The sequence below is a fragment of the Mycetomoellerius zeteki genome, unplaced genomic scaffold, assembly GCF_001594055.1.
Source record: "Mycetomoellerius zeteki isolate Tzet28-1 unplaced genomic scaffold, Tzet1.0 scaffold121, whole genome shotgun sequence".
Classification (NCBI taxonomy): Eukaryota; Metazoa; Arthropoda; class Insecta; order Hymenoptera; family Formicidae; genus Mycetomoellerius; species Mycetomoellerius zeteki.
The window spans coordinates 17,639-40,072 of record NW_017256136.1 but is presented as its reverse complement, the minus strand read 5'-3'; the positions used below and the strand labels follow the sequence as shown (position 1 = coordinate 40,072).

At 32.3% G+C, this 22,434-nt stretch overlaps 2 protein-coding genes across 2 annotated transcripts; both read left to right on the top strand.

Moving 5' to 3' along the window:
• The first annotated feature begins 1,165 nt into the window (after positions 1–1,165).
• LOC108731184 (lanC-like protein 1) lies at positions 1,166–11,915 on the top strand. The gene is made up of 10 exons (XM_018461364.1): positions 1,166–1,847; positions 5,051–5,221; positions 5,352–5,531; positions 5,601–5,752; positions 6,706–6,853; positions 6,979–7,119; positions 7,304–7,486; positions 7,685–7,831; positions 11,634–11,736; positions 11,839–11,915. Exons 2-10 carry the CDS (start codon positions 5,069–5,071, stop codon positions 11,913–11,915), a joined length of 1,284 nt encoding a protein of 427 aa, XP_018316866.1. The 5' UTR covers positions 1,166–1,847; positions 5,051–5,068.
• A 1,990-nt stretch (positions 11,916–13,905) lies between these two features.
• Positions 13,906–22,161, top strand: drosha (ribonuclease 3 drosha). The gene is made up of 10 exons (XM_018461363.1): positions 13,906–15,199; positions 15,973–16,216; positions 16,283–16,477; positions 16,565–16,922; positions 17,006–17,426; positions 17,853–18,804; positions 18,876–19,085; positions 19,175–19,497; positions 19,661–19,806; positions 21,354–22,161. The coding sequence occupies exons 1-10, from the start codon at positions 14,277–14,279 to the stop codon at positions 21,548–21,550; spliced, it is 3,969 nt and encodes a 1,322-aa protein (XP_018316865.1). The 5' UTR covers positions 13,906–14,276; the 3' UTR covers positions 21,551–22,161.
• Positions 22,162–22,434: the final 273 nt, after the last annotated feature.

Below are 22,434 nucleotides of genomic sequence, written 5' to 3'. Positions count from 1 at the left end.
CTCATCCACTATTGCTACTGCCATTGTAGACTATGCATTGTCTACAATGGACAGTAGCAGTAGTGGATTAAGAAGTTGGCGTAGAAATCAACCAATCATAATCGAATGTGAGGAGAATAATCAACCATGATTGATCGATTTCTATGCCTACTTCTTAATCCATTACTGCTACTGCTCATTGTAGACCACGCATTACAGTCTCATCCACTACTGCTACTACCATTGCATTGCATTGGATTCGCTATCGGCCTTACGGTCTTTACTGTGACTTAAGCCCATGGCACATACAAAAACGTAAGGCCGTAATACGTAAGCAGTAAAGAAATCGTAAGATTGGATTCGCTACTGGCTTTACGGTCTCTATCGTGATTGGCCAATTCGCTTACTGATTATGTCTTACGGCCTTACGTTTTTGTATGTGCCATGGGCTTAATGGGTGCATTCAGTACTACAGCCGCTCACTGAGCGCTCAGTGAGCGCTTGCATCTTATTGGTATATTCCGTTAGAACTAAAAATATAGACCAAACAGATACAAGAGCTCACTGAGCGGTCGTGGTACTGAATGCACCCATTGCCTTCCCAGCCTATGACATTACGCCCACTGGTGAGACATCGCGTTTATCTTCTCGGTTATTTTCACGTTCATGGCTGTAGTCGGACGAACCAGACTAGCCAATAGAGATTGGAGAAACTCGCGTATTGTCGATAATTCCGTCTGACTACGACCATGGACGTGAAAATAACCGAGAAGGTAATGCGCAATGTCAAAACAGGGGTGGAAGGCATTAATTGCGCGAACTTATCATGGGCTTAACCCCGGATCTACAATAGAGTTTTAAGTCTTAAGTCATAAGAAATGGACGAATCGTAGTCGATAATTCTCCTCGAATTCGACTGTAATTGGTCAATTTCTTACGACTTATAACACGTAGATCCATTTAGTCCGGATCTACAATAGATGTTTTAAGACTTAAGCCGTAAGAAACTGACCAATTACAGTCGAATCCGAGGGGAATAATCGATTGTGATTCGTCTATTTCTTATGATTTAAGGCTTAAAATCCTATTGTAGATCCGGGGTTATGCAAAAGTCTGTGTTGCGGCCATTAAATGACAAGAAGGATCAATACCTAGGTGTCTCAGGTGTCGTGAATGTCAAGGAAAACTGAAAAGTTGAAAAAGTCTCGCAGAGTTTTGTGAGATCACTCGACCGGTCGACGCGTGTCTCGTCTCGTTTCGGGTGTTGCGTGGCCTCGATTATATTTTTGGAAAACGTGGCCAGCTTCGATTGTGCATTTGCATTTCTCAATTCATAGTTCCTTCATTTGTCTGCACGCGCAGACAAATCCGTGCGGTTAGTCACGGGTCACCGGTCACAGACGCCCAGTGTCTAAAGGGGCGTTTTGCTATTTTCATTTTCATTTCATCATCCTTTTGTCATGTCTGAAGTTCATCACAAGCAGCGACGAACGTAGCGCGATCATGCTACATTTTTGGAAAGTGTGACTGGCTTTGAACGCGCATTTGATTTTACGTTACTCACAAAACTACGTTTTCACTAAAGTTTTTACGTTATTCTTTAATTAGTTTTTGTTACTTGCCGCATAGGACGACTATTTCGATTACTGACTGTATCGACTCTGTGAGGAGTCGGGGCCATTCTCTCGCTAAGAAAAGGTTTTGTCACGTCTGCTCGCCGGTTTGAGGCGGTGGCCGGTGCATTGCATACCTATTGCACGAATTATTCAATTTCGAAGACCATTAGTGTCCCAATATCAGCCTGTTAGGCTGCCAATAGGTTAGGAGACCAATAAAACAAGAAGTTGAAGGCGTATAAATCCTAGCTGGTAGGAATAACTCTGAAAAAAATTACGCTTGTAAATAATTAATCAAGATAAGAGCAACATTCAGTTTTCAGTTTGTTTCCAGACAACAAAATGACATTTCCTACAGCACAAAAGTTGCAGCAACAATGTTGCAACATTGCAGCAATATTGCAGCGTTATTGCAACGATATTGCGTTTTGTGCTGTATGGGATTGTACTAGGTGTACAAATAAGTTTCCGGGTTTCACACATGGATGGCGCCAACGACACATGTAGTCGACATACATGTCTGAAGTTGTTTATTTTTTGTAGCTGCGACATCTGACGACAATAATCAATCAAAATATTTCCAGTTTCGCGACGAAAAAAAATTTTTATGCAATAGTGAAAATGTCGGGTTTTGTGCCAAAAAAACAGCATTCGCGGGAAGTCTTGCTTTTCTGCTTTCACTTGGTCAAAAATGCAGCTGAAGCACGTCGTTTGCTTGAGGAGGCTTACGGCGAACATGCACCATCGAAAACAATCTGTGAAGATTGGTTTAAACGCTTTAGAAGTGGCGATTTCGACACTGCGGACAAAGAGAGCTCCGGAAGACGGCGCGGCCGAATCGTTTCGGAAAGAAAACAATGCTCTGCGTTTGGTGGGACCAGAAAGGAGTGGTTTACTATGAGCTGTTGAAACTAGGCGAAATTGTCAACGGAGAACGCTACCGACAACAACTAATCAATTTAAGCCATGCATTGCTCGAGAACCGGCCAGAATGGGACACAAGACATGAGCGAGTGATTTTGCAGCAGGACAATGCACTGTGCCATCGCACTTCCATCATCAAGGACACCATCAAAACGCTGAAATGGGATCTGTTACCACACCCGCCGTATTCACCAGATCTGGCTCTTTCTGATTATCACTTGTTCCGGTCGATGGCGCATGACTTGGCTGGACTACACTTGGCCAGTTTCGAAGAAGTGCGAAATCGGATAGATAAATGGTTTCGGACCAAAAACGAGTCGTTCTATCGTCGCGGTATTCATGCATTGCAAGAGAGATGGCGAAAATGTATAGCTAGCGAGGGACGATACTTTTAATAAACCGTTTTTTGTTTTTTTCTTGAAATTTTGCATTTTTCATTGATCAAAAAAACCCGGAAACTTATTTGTACACCTAGTAAAGTTGATTCTACAATGAATCGATAGTCCTAAGGGTTATGGCAGAGAACAAGATATAACGAGACAACCGTGACGTAGGATAAGATAGAGAAAAACCGAGAACGTTGAAGCCGAAGCACTTTTCCGCACGACTGCGACTGCGACTTCTACGTTTTCCTCTGTCTTACCCTATGTTACGACTACGTCTCGTTACATCTCGTTCTTTGCCATAGACATAAGTTTTATCGGTGAAGTTGGCCAACAGCCAACTTGTACTATATACCAAGACTACGGATCATCGATTTTCTTAAGACTGGCCAAATTCGACTTTATTCCTTCCCACTAGTCGAGCTAAATGACTCGTATAATTAACAACTTGTAGATGCTAAAAATCATAGTCACCTATTTAAATTAAAACTGGTTAAAACTTACGACTTCCGACTCATTGTAGAATCAGCTTAAAAAGACCTCGTATCAATCTTATGAAAATTTTCTGGTCGAATTGGCTGAATTTTGAATATGTCATAGTCCTCATTCCTAACAAATGTCTCCATGGGATTAACTTCTTAAGACAAGTTTTGCAGTACACTTCCTGGAAGATTCGTTCTTAAAAAATTGGGTTTTCGTTTATTATTGATATTATATCATTATTGATAGATTGTAACAGGGATATGCGCGCGCGCGCGTGTGTGTGTATGTGTGTGTACCAGGTGTCCCAATTTAAACAATGACCTCGGAAACATCTCTTAATCAATGCATTTATAAGAGAAAAATGTTTTAGATGAAAGTAGAATGGTTTTGAGGCAGACGTATTTTGGCTACATCAGTTTTTTCTAGGTAGAGGTCCAAAAAGATATGGAGGTTACCTTCACTTTTTTAAATAAAATTGTATATTTTTTTACACAATATGATTCTTCTAATTATTCTACATACAAAAGTATTAAAGTAGGTATTGAGATGAATCAATTGATGTAAAGAATACATCTATTAAAATACTCTTTGTTAGTATAATCAAGGATGATGGCAGCATCGATGGTAGTGAGGATGATGAACGACGGATGGTCCCTGCTACGTTGAGGCCTTGGATAAAAATAAAGTATAAAATATCTCAAACTATTAGTTCTTCGAATTTTTACCTTGATACTTTTGTAGAATAATCGGAGGAATCATATTGTGTAAAAAAAAATCATATAATTTTATTTAAAAAAGTGAAGATCTTCATGTGTGTCTTTTTGATGCCTCCACCTAGAAAAAAATAAATGACCAAAATACATCCTTGAAACCACTCCACTTTTTATCTGAAACATTTTTCTCTAAAATAGACTGTTTAAAAGATATTTTTGAGGTCATAGTTAAAAATGTGACACCCGGTATATTCACGAAATATATATATATATATACGCACGCGCGCACACGCACACACATATACATGTATATACATATTATATATCTTTCAATAATGATATAATACCAATATAATAAATGAAAACCCAATTTTTTAAGAATGAACCTTCCAAGAGATGTAGCGCAAAAACTAGTCATAGCAGGAGGTTGGTCCTATAGAGATATTTGTTTAAAATGACGAGAACTACTACATATCCAAAATATCCAATTTAACCAATTTGACTAGAAAGCTCATTTCCATAAGGTTTGTACAGGGTCCTTTCATCAAATTTAATAAATAAAAAAAAATTTTCTCACAGTTATGCTTTTTTTATTATATGTATTAAAGTAAATGAATAGTGAATAGTTTTATAATTTAATACATTTAAATCAGAATAATAAAACAATATAAATTGTGATGTTTATTTTTTTTTTTTGACACCATGGTGAAAAAATTTATCAGAGTTGGTCCGTAAAATATAAAAAATTACAAATTCAGACAGTAATTCAGAAATTTGACGGAAAGTATCTCATTTTATTTGTAACTGTCCGAATTTGTACATTTCGACAATTTTCGGAAACATTTGGGACGAATTCGGACACATTTTGACTACATTTTGGACACATTCGGATAAATTTTTCCACCAGGACAGTGTATTATAATTTGTATATAATATTTTTATTTAATATAAGGTTTCAGAGAAAACTTATATGCATCGTTTTATTGTATTGAAAAGGAATAAAAATTACAAAAACTTTGTTCATATATCACTAATAATGGATACCACTAGACACTACAAAAATCAATTTGAGGATTATTCCATTCCGGTTAGCCGTAATATAGTCAGGGATGATACTAATATGGTATAAAATTTGTTTTTCATATATATTTTATCATTTAATAAGTAAATATTTAAAATTATTAGTGATTAAAAGATATTTGATAGATAAGTGATTATATGGTATTTGATAGACAAAAATAAATTTTTTTTAGATTCATGATGCATTTAAGTCATTATTAACATCAAAAATTAAGAATTTTATAGAAGTATTGAAAAAAAATAAAAGAAAATGGCTCGACAGCAGTGACTATTCTGTATACACTGGACAAGCAGGAATTGCATGTACATTATACCATTATGGAAAATATTATGATGATTCTGTGTATACCAATGTAATTATAAAACTTCAACATGCTTTTAATTTAAAATTAGATGTCATATTGATATGTTAAATTTTATAGATGGCAGCAGAAATATTGCAAAAATGTGCCACAGAATTCAAAAGCCGACATGAAGTCACATTTTTGACTGGAATTGTAGGTCCATTAACATTAGCAACAATTATACTACACTCACAGCAAAAGAAAGAACTAGCAGAACAATTAATTCTTAAGTAAGAATTTAATAATAATTTTATAATAATTAAATTGCGAATGTGTTTTTGAAAATGCAAAATTATAAATTTTTATTTTAATATTTTTATAGTACTATAAATTTTGAGGACAATTAATGAAAACACCTGAAAATTATTGAAAATGCATGAAAGAGAATGAAAAATAATGCAAGACATATATAATGCTTCTACAGTAGAAGTCTATAATACTTCTACAGTTTATTATACACTGAATTGTCATGACAAATACTGAATTTTTATGAATTTTGCTGAATAATACGTCATTACAGTCCTCGTGTTCAATGATTTTCACTGTAATTTTAATGATTCGGACTAAATTATTAATGAAATTTTAATGAAATAATATTGGAAGTGGGTCAATTGATAGAGATTTCGGAATGAAATTTAGTAAATTTCGACGATATTTCATCATTTTTCATTACAATTTCAATAATCAATGATATTTCATCATTATTCATCATAATTTAGGAAAAAATTTCCATCAGGACCACCTTGGTTGCTTAACAAAAAAATGCCAATGTTAATACGGTTCAGTGGCCAGTTCGTGACATCTTAAGGCTGTATTTAAGACTGTCATTATATAAATTGAATTAAAATTTTTATTTTTACAAGGGATTAAATAGTGAATCTTAATTATTGCTGCCTTAATATTGAGTAATAAACGTATTTTATAATATGAATTTTAATCATAAAATAATTCTAATCATTAATAATGAAAATAGTAAATATTAATATCAACTTGAAAATAATTTTATTATTTCTACTGCATTATATTTTACTTTATTTTCTTTTATTAGTTTTCTTTATCTTTAAAAATGCTTTTTTATTTAAAAAGTAAAATTAAAATTTATATATGTGTTTATTCTAGTAAATAATTACTTTATAGAAATATACCGTTATACAAAGATAAATAAAAATTGATTTTTTTATAGGTTGAAATTTTTATCTACTTATGTTTTGGATAAACATAGTGGTATCCCTGATGAATTATTATATGGAAGAGCTGGATATTTAACTGGTTTACTTTATTTAAATTCAAATATATTTCCAGCTCCTATAGAAGCAGATCTTATCAAAAAGGTAAGAATTTTATATATAAGAAAGGCATGTAAATTGATTTTTATTAAAAAATATGAAAGCATTAACTTTATTTGTCGTTATTAAAAAGAAAATAAGATTCTCATTTGTATTAAAATTATCTATAGGTTGTTTCTTGTATAATTAATTCTGGAATATCATATGCTACATCAAATCGTAGCCAGTCACCTTTAATGTATTCTTGGCACGGTACAGAATATATTGGTGCTGCTCATGGATTAGCAGGCATATTGTATTTGCTCTTGCAGGTATGTCGTATTTCGTGGTTGTAAAAGTATTTTGTGGGAAACGATGCATTATTTTAATCTATTTATTATTTGAATCTCTTTATTATTTTATTATCTTATTAGTACTTGAAAACACATTACATTTTTATTTTGTCAATCAAAATTTTGTTTTTATTTTCTCAATCTAATTTTTTTCTTTTTTTAGGCACGACAATATTTAACGCAAGTACAGATCGATGATTACATTAAACCATCTTTGTATTATCTTCAAAAATTACAATTTTCTTCTGGAAATTTTCCTTCTTCAATTGGCAATTCTTCTGACAAATTAATACATTGGTGTCATGGAGCACCTGGAATGTCTGCATTATTTTGTTTGGCTTATAAGGTCGTATAAATTTTATATAATATTCATTAATTTAATAAAAGTATTTAAATAAAAAACTTCCATTCAGTCAAAGAAACTACGTAGTTTATGGATACTTTTAGACAATTATTAACTCGCAAACTGCATAGCTTTTTTGAAGAAAATATCCGTGGAAGTCTCGAAAGTAACATCCATTCACTGTTATTAATATAATTATAGGTGTTTGAAGACAATACATTTCTAGAGACTGCAATACAATGCGGAGAAGTAACATGGGAACGAGGACTACTAAAAAAAGGATATAGTATTTGTCATGGAGTTGCTGGAAATGGTTATACTTTTATACATTTATTTCAACAAACAAAGGTTTGATTTTAATTCTTGAATATTTATTGAATATACAAATATTTGATAGCAAATTCGATAGCTTGCATATTGAATATAAACTTTATCGATGCCACACATTTGATTGTATTTGTAATGTCTTCTATCTTAGTATTAAAAGATTTTCTAATATTTAGTTAGATTGTACTATTATATCTCACGATCAGTAAACAAGAATAAATTAAAATGGATTGAAACTTTAATCTAATTAAATCCGAATATGTATTTCAGTAGCATTCATGTTCTATTTTCACTTTTCCTTAGAATCAATTGAATGAAAAAACTTTTTTTTAGATTCAATTAGATTGAAAAAAACTGCAGTTCCTATTCAGAATTTTGAATTGAGCAGTATTTACGATGCACCCCATACAGCACCGAAAGTGTTTTCAGAAATATCTCAGAAAAATTTCAACTGAAAAGTGAAACGTTTCATAAAAATTGCGAAATATGTCTGCAACATTTCTGAGATAGCTCTGAAATAGCAAAATGTCCACGATTTTTGCACATGAAATCTTGTTGAAAGATTGATGAAATGTTATAGCAGAAAGAATCTGTAATCTTTTTGAAATATTACCAAAGAGGTTTCAGCCATTTTTTATATTACAAAAATGATATTTGATTGATACTTAAATAATATTTAAATTTATTATGTCGACATAATAAATTTGAACATTGTTTAACCATTTTTGTTCTGTTTAAATATGTTTTTCAATTTATTGCAGATGATAGATTTTAGAAACATTTCTATTAAAACATTTCATATGACATAATGCAGAATCCTTTCAGAATTGTTGCACATGAGACATGAAAGGTTAAAACATTTCTGAAAGCTTTCCGCAATAATCGGTGCTGTATGGGACAAGAATTGAAATTTTTTTTAGATTGAAAGAAATAGAAATGTACTTTCACGTAATTTCTGCAAATGTGAAAATAAATAAAAATGCATTAAATTTAATTCATTTCAACGTTTGCAAATGCGTATTTCTGAAAATCTGAATTCATTTCAATCAATTTTAATCAATTCTGGTTTACTGGGATGTGAATTTTATGTTGTGTTCGATCGATGACTAAAACATGCTGATGTTAAATTCATATTTGAAATTTTATATATATATATATACATATATACACCGGATGATCATCTGTACTCCCCATTTAAGTTATTTCTCCGGCTATGATAGCGCTAGAAAGTTGAGATTTCAAAATTTCAGTACCGTTGACATTAGCATTTCTTAAGGTGTACTGTGTGGAGATCGCATGGTCGGATTTACTCTTCAGGATACTTGATTAAAGTCTCCGACCGTGCAGAAAGATCTTAACTAAAAAGGATTTGTAACCAGTGTTTCGAAAACTTCTTGACGGCAGCTACAAGAATATTCAATGAAAGATAAGGTTCTCATTTAAAAAATTCAAATCGACCTTGAGACATGACCTTTACGATGCCACCCAAGGTCAATCACATATACCCATGTAACGCATTACTTGAACCCCAACATCTCTCTCTCTTTTGTTTGAAACATTTTTTAAAATAATTACTTCCCTCATTTTTAAATGGGTGTACGGGTGGTTTGAAACACCCGGTATATATATGTATGTATACATGTACATACATACATATATAAAACATATATTATAAATGAAGACAAATGCTTTTGAGACTTTCATGCGTATTTTCTTAAAAGATGATAATCCGCCAGAAAATTGGCGGATTATCACCGTGTCTATCTATTGCTAATTTTAACGTTTCGTTAACCTTGTTGTTCACTTCATCAGGTTGAGGAGTGCACTGATATTGAGCAGTGAGTTGCTCCTCCAGAGAACTCCCTTTATATAGACGCTGTTAAGGAAGGCAAGGATATGGAGAGGGGGGAGAGCAAAGGCAAAGGCACTTCCTTGATTTGTCAAGAGAGCAGTCTTCCATATCCTACTTACGTTATAATCTGATAGTCCGGGAGATGACACTAATTTGGTCATAAACTATTAGTCGTAAACTATCCAAAAAACGAAATCCGTAACAAATCACTTTTTAGTTAAATTCGACACTTTAGAACGAGTATAGCAACCTCTTAGACCTACTCAAACGGTATATCATGTGGATTTTTGCATGTTTCATAGTGAAAATAAGTAGTATACAAGAAAACAGCCGTAACAAATCTTGGTTTTTTTTTCCCCCACTAAAAGATTTATCACTTTAGCTTATAGCGAATTCGATTGGACGCACTCAGTGCGCACTGGTGCACATTAAAGCCGTCGTACACGAAATAACGTAAAAATATGTTTATAAATAAACATAGAGATCGATTAAATCGTGAAATACTTAATACATTTTATTGTACTATTAGGTAAAATATGTATTTCATAATTCGAAATATTTTCATTTCATTTTTATACTTAAATTAAATTAGTGTACAACGGCTTTAATATGCACCAGTGCGCACTAGTTCTTCCAATCGAATTCGCCATTAGTTTAACGGTTGCTTCGGCCTACAGAAACAGTATAGCACCTACCGCGATCGGTTTTTTTATTTACGAAAATTATCACTAGAAACAAACGCCAGCAGCGGAATTCTGTAACTCGTTATGCAATCGTTATGCGGGGTCTACAATAGTAGCGGTACAAATCGTAGCGGTCGTAGAGTCTTAAGTCGTAGAAAATTAATCAATCACAGTCGAATATGAAAAGAATAATCGACTATGATTGGTCAATTTTCTATGACTTAAGACTCTACGACCGCTACGACTTCTATTGTAGACTCTACATTATGTGCTCATAACGACAGTTACACTGAGGGTCGATTCTGTATTTTCTGGGGATGTATTGAAATTAATGAGCGGTAGTGTATGTATATACACACATACATACAAAAAAATTTTCACTTTTCACGTTTCCGCCCTAGGAAAAAAATTACATGATCAATACCCTGGGTTTGTATTCTGTAACTCGTTATGCAGTCGTTATGAATTCATTTCCTAGGGCGGAACGTGAAAAGTGAAAATTTTTTTGTATGTATGTGTGTATATACATACACTACCGCTCATTAATTTCAATACATCCCCAGATTTGTTGAGTTCTCTATAAAGGATGAACTGTCGTTTTGTCCATATAAGAGCTATAAAACTTTTGTATTAAGGAAACATCTACATCAGGTGACAGCTCTACGAATTGAAAAAATGTAAGTTTTTAACTTTTTTTTCGTATAAAGATTTTAGTATAAAGTCTACTATAGCACCATCAAACTTTGCGTCTACTTTAATCTTGTAAAAGGATTTTTGATTCCGTTCAGTAAATTCGGAGATTTATATCGATCTGTAAAGTACCGACAATTTGGTCACTCCAGCATACCCTTAAATCGTAGAAAATTGACCAATCATAGTCGATTATTCTTCTCACATTTGACTGTGATTGGTTAATTTTCTACGACTTAAGACCCTGCGACCGCTACGACTTCTATTGTAGACTCTGTATAAAATACGAGAAAGACCAGAAAGACCATTCTCTCGGTCATCGGAGATTAATCGACTCCCCACTACCTCTCATTCCCCCCCCCACTCTCTCTCTCTCTCTCTCTCTCTCTCCTACCATAAAAAACAGCGTATATAAAGGGAATCACCTGGAGAGACTGGAGGAACATTGGAGCTCACACTCAGTATCAGGTTGCTCCTCGCCCTGATGAAGTGAACTGCAATGTTCACGAAACGTTGGCATTCTAAGAATGGACACGGAGATAACTCACATGTCTGTATAGAAAGTGCCTCAAAAGTATTGTTATTATATTCATTTTAGAATATCAAATACTTATATCGGGCTTGTAAGTTTGCCGAATGGTGTTTTGATTATGGATTACATCAAAATCGATCTCCTGATAGACCTTTTTCTTTGTTCGAAGGTAAATCAATTATTGAACTGGAAAAAACTAATTCGAAAATACATATAATATTTCAAACATGTTTTTTACATAATGTTATGTATTTATTATTTATATTTTCAGGTCTTGCTGGTGTTATTTATTTTTTATTAGATATGCAACAACCACATTTAGCTAAATTTCCAATGTATGATATTTAAATAAAAATATAATTATTTACAAAGTTAATAAATTTTTTATATTATTAATAAATATGTTATATTTAAGTTTAAACATCCTTAAGTCAGGGTTGGCAACGTTACCTCATAAAAATAACTTGTTACCGTTACCGTTCTTTTTCCTAAAAAGTAATTCGTCATTGTTACTCGTTATTGATTTTCAAAAGTAACTCGTCACTTAAAATGTAACGAGTCATTACTTTTTTTCTTGACACTAATTAATAGAATATTATAGCGTTTTTTATTGGCAGAACTCAGTTCACATTAAAACCGTTGTACACTATTTTAATTTGTACGTAAAAATGAGATATCTCAATTAATAAAATGCCCAAAGTATATTTTATCAAATAGCATAATAAAATGTATCAAGTGACGCGGTAGCGTCTTCCGTCAAGTTTTTTTTTAAGTTAATACGTTAAAAACATTCTTTTTATGTTATTGTGGAGGTGATAATGCCATGTCATAAAAGAGACGCTACAGCGTATCCTTTACAAGAAAGAAGACGCTTATTATGTAATTAAAAATTGTTTTCTTCAAATAAATTGATATTATAAAAAAGTGCATATATTGGAGAAGAATATAGATTTTTACAATTAAAATGAGATGAACAATGTTCGTAAATAAATTTAATTACATTTTATTATACATCTATAGAAATACATATATGTATATATGTGAAATTCAAAAAATACAACAATTTTAGCGATGATTTAGAACGTGTATGAAGAATAATAAGAAATAGTATTTTTTTTTATCTGTGCGCTAATGAAGATGTATGGAAATGATATTATAAGATATAATATTATAATTACGAAAATCTCAACTTTTTTATATAACAACTACTTTAAATATTCAAGATGATTTATGTAAAGTTTCACTGCGATGCAGAGATTGGTTATATTCTTTTGGAAATAAACAAAATATCTCGGTTGAAACTTTAACATTGTTAAATTATGTTTTGTTTATAAAAATTTATAATTACAAGCATATATATTATATATATATGCTTGTGTATATATATATATATATGCATAATATATATATATATATATATTTAATTAACTAGCTTAGTTTATCAACCCTTCTTTTTATCTATTTTATTGTTAACAAAATATATATTATTCGTTTATTTATAAAACTCCTAATCCTTGCGTCGCAATGATATTTATAATTGCATTTAAAAAATTTAAAAGTACTTACGCACATAAGTTATTTAGATTAATTTTGTTATTATGTATTTTTCAAATTTTATCTATAGTATTGTAATAACAAAATAAATAAAATGTTTGAAATACAATTTTCATATGTATATATAGTTCATTTAAAATATAAAGATGAACACATTTATAAAATGCGTGTAATATAATATTGATACTTTTAAGCGAAGCAAACATCACGCGCACGTAAGATTGCAAAGATGAATACCATATTTTTGATCCACAGTTCGTGAAGTAGCACGATTTACCGACCAAATATCGATTTATCATCTGCAGCCTTGAAAAGTGGATGTATGTGCCCTCAGATAAGTGGATATTGCTGTGTAGTTTACATCCACTTTGTCAGGGGACAGTAGTGCGCGGCAGTATTTCGCGGTTACTCCGGATCTACAATAAGTTTTTAAGCCTTAAGCCATAAGAAATGGACGAATCACAGTCGTTTATCAAAATGACAAATACGATTGGTCAATTCCGATGGACTAACTGGCCAGTTAAGTGACAGTGGCTGCGTTCAGCAGAGAAAGCAGCTTTGCACTGTTGTAAAATTCTTCAATATGATTGGTTTATACATTTAGATCTGTCAGGAACCAAAAGCAAGAACCAATCGTATTGAAGAATTTTACAACAGTTGCAAAGCTGCTTTCTCTGCTGAACGCAGCCATAGGGTCTCTGCTCTAGATCTCTAGCAAGCGTTGCCGCGTGGCGCGTTCTGTGTGCAGGAGCCATTATGATTTATTCAGATTTATTGCAGTTGGGAATGTGGTTGAGTGATATAATTAGTAATGGTATAATGGATATGATTAACAAGCGCGAGGTAGTTATGAAGGAAGAGGTAAAAAGTGTGTTAAATATTGCATTATTTTGTACCAAAAGGAATTAGTAGAGTAATACATCTTATATGTGAAAGAGAACTGAAAAAGTAATCTGAAGTTAAAGGTTATTAAGAGTATGAGGAAAATGATTAATAAGGTACAGAAGCAACAAGGATAAAATAAAAGATGGGAAAAATTTATACTAGTAAATTTTTGCTATTCTGATTATCAGAATAACATGCTATATATGTTGAACGTTGAGCTTTGCATCTCTTCTTAAAAATCACTTTCAAGGGAAATAATTTCGCATAAAAATGACAGATCCCTCAATGATGAATACGAACCAGACATACTCTTGGAATACCGAGGTGTTTCAGCAGAATGCAAAATATTATTCAACTCCTCAAATATCGAATTTTTCTGACTATTCTCAACCTCCCAATTATAACTCGTCATATTCCTACAGCGTACCTCCTCCAAATATTTCTCTTAATATATCAAACGTTCCTTCTTCAAATATATCAAATATTCCTCCTGATGTTAACTCGACAAATTCAACGTACTACGCATCTAATACCTACCATAATGAAACCAATTTTCCCATTAATATTCCTTGTCAGAACCAAACGAATTCACAGTATTATAGCAGAATAGATTCTACACAAGAATATATGAGTGAGAATTATGCCAACTGGAATATGAAATCTGAAAATGTATACAATGATAATACTGGTAATGAATGGTACTCTAACAACTCTTCCATGAGCTGGACAACGTATGCATCTACTTCGTGGTATGATACAAGTACAACAAAATATAATGACAAGGAAAGATTAGATCTGACGCAAACGTATGAAGCATCGCAAAGAATGGAAGAATGGAGATACAATAACAGAGAAATGTCCAAGCGTGCAGTTAGTAAACAGAGATCTAAAAGTCCACATAGTACAAAAGAGAAAGTGTACAAATCACAACATAAAAATTACAGAGACAGACATCGTCATCATAATAGAGAAATATCTAATTCAAGAGACTCTTCATATGATAGCAAGCATTTTGAAAAATCTAAACAACATGGATCTCATACATCCTGCTCAGAAGAATCGTACATAAGCAATAGAAGTAGGAAAAGATCGAAATCACGGGAGCCTCATTTATCCAAGGACATTACACCAACTAATAACAGTAAACGAACAAAAAGTCTTACTGAGAGAGAGATATTGTTAGAGAAATATAGGTAAGAGTTTTGTATATATCTTTGCATATAAGACTGGTTTTTCTGGAAAAAAGAAATCAATTACTGTATTGATTTTTATCCTATACAATTTGCATCCTACATGCAAGAGTTACATAAATTTATTTACTTTTTTTATTTACATTATCAAGAAAAGGCATCATTTATAAATAAATGAAACTTAATTCACACATCCATCCATATCTCTATCTTATTTACTCTATACGTCTATTTAAATTAGTTAAACTAGGTTAAGCTATACTTAACCTAGTTATTGCTGTATCCTAAATCTATCACTGTCACAAAAAAACCAGATCTGTACATTATCTTTTGACTTATATTACCTATTACAGTTATGCTTCTTATAAACTTTCTCAGCCCTTATTGTTTAATCACATTTAGTCACTACTCATTCTTTCTTCTTTCTTCTTCATAATACTTGTCCTACATCATATCTATACATCTAAGCCTTTCCTCTTCTCCTCCTTCATTCTCTTTATCTTCTTATCTATTTTTTTCTTTTTATTTCTTTAGAATCTTGCTTTTAACTATATTTAGTTCTTCACTCTAAAATCTACTCTACATCACCTTATTCTTGGCCAATTTTATGAATATGCTTGTCTTCTGATACTAGTCTATACAATCTATTTCCATACCGCAAAATATATATTTCCAATGCTTTTTCTTTAATCAAAACTCATTTGCTTCCTCCATATTCCTTGTGAGAGCTATACATAATGTGTCTAAAAAATTTAAATAAACTTTTTTTACATTAGACGTAATTATTGTGCAACGAGTAAGGACATAAAGCGAAAACTAAATGAATTATCAGTATTGGGATCTAAAGGTTTACTTGAAAGTGAGAAAAAGATTTGGACACGCACATCGCCAGCAGATTTGTATTATGTGAGGGATGAAAATAATCCAAAAATAGTGAAAAGTACTTTGAAGCTACAAGAATTATGTGTAACGTTTAAGAAAGTGTTAATAGACAGAGCAGCTGCAGCGAGAGAATTGCAGGTATATTTATGTTCATAATTGTATAAAGAAATTATATAAAATTATATTATGTTATCTTACCTTTAGCCACCTTATGAACCACCTCCAAGAAAAACAAGAGCACGTCTTTGTCGTCATAAATCTGAAGCTTGCAGTAGCAGCTCTTCATCCGATAGTGATAATTCTATGGATGAAGATGACAGAACAATGGAAGAATTAATGGCAAAGAAACAACATCCACAAAGATTGCATCCTGAAATGTGGTTTAACGATCCTGGAGAAGTAATATCAAGAAATGTTTTATAAGTTAATTTTTTTACATTGGCCTTAACATTTCAAAATATATTGCAATTTTTTTTTAAATTATAGATGAACGATGGTCCATTATGTAGATGCAGTGCAAAATCGAGACGTTCAGGTATAAGACATGGGATCTATGCTGGAGAAGGTGCGATAAATAAGTGTGATTTAAATACGAACAATGCAGATAAATTATATCATTATAGAATAACCATTAGTCCGCCGACAAATTTTCTCACAAAGACACCGACGATTATTAAACATGACGAACATGAATTTATATTTGAAGGCTTCTCCATGCTTTCTCATTTTCCATTGGTTAAGTTACCTACGTGCAAAGTTATAAGATTTAATATTGAATATACAATTCTATATATAGAAGAGAAATTGCCGGAAAATTTTACAATACAGGAACTAGACTTCTTTCGTAAGTAGTTTGTTCTATTATATAAAAAATATTTCTATTGTGTTATATATTTAACTTAACTAAAATATCTTAAATTTTCACAGAGACATATTTATTTAAAGAGATTTTGGAACTCGTAGATTTTGATTTACATGCAGCACAAGACAAATCTGGTTGCGGACAGTTTCATTTTATGCCAAGATTTGTACGTGACTTGACTGACAATGGTCAAGAGATTCTATCGATGAACGAAGTTCTGAATTATTTGATAAAGAGTAGTACTCTCTTAATAGATCCAGACAATCTATCAAGATTGGTGGCAAAGCCACAATATAAATGGCAAGATTTTGCTGACGAGGTAAAGGGGATGGTTGTGACTTATCCAGCGAAGAAACCGTGCAGCGTTCGTGTTGATCAGTTGGATAGAAATCAAGAAGAATTGTGCAATAAGACGTCGCTTGCTTATCCCGAGATAGTTCATTTTGGTATCCGTCCACCGCAACTTAGTTACGCAGGAAATGCAGAGTAAGTATCTTATGATATAAGCTGGATATAATTTTGAAAATGTATACAATTTTAAATGAAATAAGATTAGAATCCAATTTTTGAGATTTGGTTTATTCTTGTTTGGTACCTTTTTTTTAGTAGCTTTTACACAATGAAATTTTTGCATCAATGTATTTCGATTTTCGTTTAATTTAAAGTTGTTTTTCTGATTATACGCAATACATAACTTCATTTTAACACAATTATATGTTATGTAACTAATATAGAAATAAACTACATTTTTTACCTAAAACAATCATTAAATTTCTTGGAAGTGATCAAATTTAATGAATGCATAAGAAACCTTTCTTTCAATTTTTTGGAAGTTACATTTTTCTTAATTTTTCTAACAGAATGCTTGTGCTTTAAATATAGTTCTATATCTATGAACATGCTTTTTACCAGTTACCAAAAAGCCTGGAGAGATTACGTGAAATTTCGACATCTACTCGCAAACATGTCGAAACCATCCTTCGAAGATAAGAGAAAATTAGAGGCAAAGGAAAATAAGTTGCAAGAGTTACGTACTCAGAGCAAAATGAAACGTGACGTCACGGTCGACGTCAGCTCCGAAGGATTTTACAGAACTGGCATTATGTGCGACATTGTACAACACGCGATGTTGATACCAGTACTAGTCTGCCATCTGAGATTCCACAAATCTCTGGATAATCTAGAACGCACGTTGGGATACGAATTCAAAAACAGGTATCTGCTCCAGCTAGCTCTCACACATCCCAGTTACCGCGAAAATTTTGGCACAAATCCAGATCACGCGCGGAACTCCTTGACGAATTGCGGCATAAGACAGCCCGAGTATGGCGACCGTAGAATCCATTATATGAACACGCGTAAACGCGGTATCAACACTCTGATAAACATAATGTCCAGATTCGGCGCGAAAACGGAAACAGAATCGTCGATAGCGCATAATGAACGGCTAGAATTTCTTGGTGACGCGGTCGTAGAATTCCTTACCTCCATCCACCTCTTCCACATGTTTCCGGATTTGGAGGAGGGTGGTTTGGCTACTTACAGAGCAGCAATTGTGCAAAATCAGCATCTCGCCGTATTGGCGAAGAAACTGAATTTAGAAGAGTATATGCTTTATGCTCACGGTAGCGATCTCTGTCACGACTTGGAGCTAAGACATGCAATGGCGAATTGCTTCGAAGCATTGATGGGTTCACTATTTCTTGACGGAGGAATAGAAGTAGCTGACCGGGTTTTCGGGGAAACACTTTTTAAAGGTGAAGAGGATCTTGCCAAAGTTTGGGTCAATTATCCACGACATCCTCTTCAAGAACAGGAACCGACAGGAGATAGACAATGGATTTCCAGCTTTGAACTGTTACAGGTATTATTTAGCATTTGAACAAACTTTCAACTATAAAATCACTTTTTCTTTATCTTTTCTTATGTTATCAGAAATTGACCAAGTTCGAGGAATCAATCGGAATAGAATTCACTCATATTCGTCTTCTTGCTAGAGCGTTCACAGATCGTAGTATAGGATATACCAATTTAACATTAGGATCTAATCAACGGCTAGAGTTCCTAGGAGATACTGTGTTGCAGCTTATCGTTTCTGAATACTTGTATAAGTACTTTCCGGAACATCATGAGGGACATTTATCGGTAAGCAGTATTGTTCATAAATTATTTTGATAATTATTTTTTGTTTCTATTAAAATATAAAATATAAATTTATAATCATTTTGTCGCAGTTGTTGCGAAGCTCCCTCGTAAATAATAAAACGCAAGCGGTCGTTTGTGACGACCTCGGTATGACTCAATATGCGCTTTATGGGAATCCAAAAGCCGAATTGAAGACAAAAGACAGAGCAGATTTATTAGAAGCTTTTCTTGGCGCGCTTTATGTCGATAAGGGTTTAAAGTATTGTCACGTATTTTGTGATGTATGCTTCTTCCCACGTTTACAAGATTTTATCATGAATCAAGACTGGAATGATCCAAAGAGCAAACTACAACAGTGTTGCTTAACTTTAAGAACTATGGACGGTGGTGAACCAGATATTCCCGTGTACAAGTAAGTTTTATTTTTTTGCCTATGAAAAAAGCCTCTAAAATTACATATATGTATATTGTATTTATTTTTGCAAATGTCTAAATTTTCTTCCTAAAGATATAAGGAACAAATGCAAAGGATTTATTTTTATATAGGATTCTTATGTGGCTTACTTTTTCTTTAGAGTCATCGAGTGTAAAGGACCAACTAATACAAGGGTTTATACAGTCGCTGTATATTTCCAAGGAAAACGTTTAGCTACGGCTTCAGGACATAGTATCCAAGAAGCAGAAATGAATTCTGCCAAAGAAGCTTTAGAAAAATCACAAGGTATTACTTACAAATAAAAAAATAATAGTTATAGAATTGAAAATAATCAATTATACACACACGCGCGCACGCACGCACGCATAAAATGGAATCAATATTAGACAAAATTGAATTCGTTATTGTGTACTTTTTCATGCAACTCTCTCTTTTTAATATTTTATTAAATATATACACCCACTGGCAAAAAAACGAGCCATTAAATTTTAGCACAAATTTTTAATATTTTCAAATAATGATGACTCAATGAAAAATCATCGTATCGAAATGGATTACAACTCAAATTAAAATTTGAGTTACATAAAATAACGGATGTAATACAAAGTAACAGATGTTGAAGTCAAACATCGAAAAATAGTTAAACAAATTTTTTCTTTAGACTGTTTCACTGCTCAGGGGAATCGGCTGCATGGCATAAAAGTGTATGAATCTTTAAGTTTATTGATTTCCAAACAAATCCATATTGAAACATTTTTCTACAATTTTTTTGATAAAGTTATACCGTTTTAAAGAAAGTGTTACGAAACGGACAACTTTTGTAAACTTAGTATAATTCAGAAACAAATTATTATAGGAAACTTTATCAGAAAACAAATTAAAGTATAAGTTTCAAATTTTAACTTTTTAATTTTGTGTAAATGCGCGTGTGTACATATGCATGTGTGTGTTCTGCTCTCGGCGTTATTCAGGATCAACGGCGTAAATCTTATTTTATTTCTTTTTGTCTCAAATTATGCCATTCCTCCTGCACAGCGTTGCGGAGGCAATATGGAGGGATCAGATTCCTGCCACGTCCACGCCGTTGATTCTGGGTAACGCCGAGAGCAGGACACATGCATACATATGTACACGTACGCACTTACACAAAATTAAAGAGAGTTAAAATTTAAAATTTACACTTTAATTTCCTTTCTGATAAAGTTTTCTACAATAATTTGTTTTTAAGTTATACTTATGTTTACAAGAAAAAGTTGTACATTTTATAACACTTTCTTTAAAACGGCATAACTTTGTAAAAAAAAATCGTAGAAAAATGTTGCAAATATGGATTTGTTTGGAAATTAATGAGTTTAAAGACTCATATACTTTTGTGCCATGCAGCTGATTCCCCTGAGCAATGCAACAGTTTAAAGAAAAAATTTGTTTCTATTTTTCGATATTCGCTTTCAACATCCGCCATTTTGTATTACATTTTGTGTAACTCAAATTTGATCTCCATGGTCATCAAGGGGAATGTTCAAGCTTTAATTTGAGCTGTGGTTCATCTCGATACGATGGCTTTTCATTGAGAGTTATCGCTATTTGAAAATATTAAAAATTGTGCTAAAATTTAGTGGCCGTTTTTTTGCCGGTGAGTGTATTTTAATAAATGTCAAATATGTACGTATACATATAAGCTTTAAATTAAAATTTTATTGAAACGTATGTGATATGAAATTGAACAAAAGAATAAACTGTTCTTTATATTATAAAATTTAGAGAATAGTTTATTTTAATTATAAAATTACAATTTTTTAAATTTTTAATGAAAATTTTTATTATTTTTGTAGATTTATTCCCGCAACTAGATCATCAAAAACGCGTAATAGCAAAAAGTATGAAGATGCAACAATGGCCGAACAAACAGAAAGTAAAAGGAAAATCTGAAAAAAGGTCATATGACAGATCCGATGATTCTGATTGTAGCCAAAGTCGGAGAAGAAGTCGTAGTAGGGAACGTGTTACTAAGAAAAAGAGAGAAACTTAATAGTTTCCTACTATTGTTGTTACTGATATAATAAAAATATCATGATTTTCATAGAGAAAAATACACAGAACATAATATAAAAATTTTTACAATTTTACATGTATAATTTTCTAATGTTTGTATTTTTTGTTCCATGACACAATAATCTCAAGTTCTGTTTATCATATTCAAATTTCTTTTCAGAAAACACTCACTAGGTAAACAATAATTAAATTAGAAAAACATTGATTTTAATGCTAATATAACTGAACCTTTAGACTTAACAATATCATGCACAGCACATCTCTTTTTATATCTTTACATTCAATCTTTTACTCATCCGGTTCTATATATATTTGACTTTCAACTTATAACTTACAATCATAGTATCATAATGTTATAGTTGTTTTGTGTCATATTATCTTATTTAATTCCTTATTTAGTTCCTGATAACTGTAAAGATCTTAAATTTAATTAAGAGAAATCCTATTTTCGGTCAGAGCGGATTTTAAGTGCTTAAATATTTCGGTGTGAATTTATATACATGTCAAATTTTACAAACCGTACGTTGTAATCTTTTTTAGTCTTGAATCAAAATCATGAACAGAATTAAAGTAGTAATATCACATTAAATTGCTTGCCAATTTAATAATATTGATGCTAATAAGCAATTCAAACAGTTAAACTATTCTAAAACATGTCAGTACATGTGTGGCAACTGTTCGAAAAAAAATAATATTTCTTCTTCACATGTTAGAAGAAAATATTTTTTGAAACATGCACTAACACATATTTTTATCTGAAAGTACTACATTTTAGGAGTACCACTCTAAAATTTTAACTTAAAAAAGTTAAAAAAATGAAGTTGATTTTTTTTTATGTTACAATTCATTTTTTTTATATGT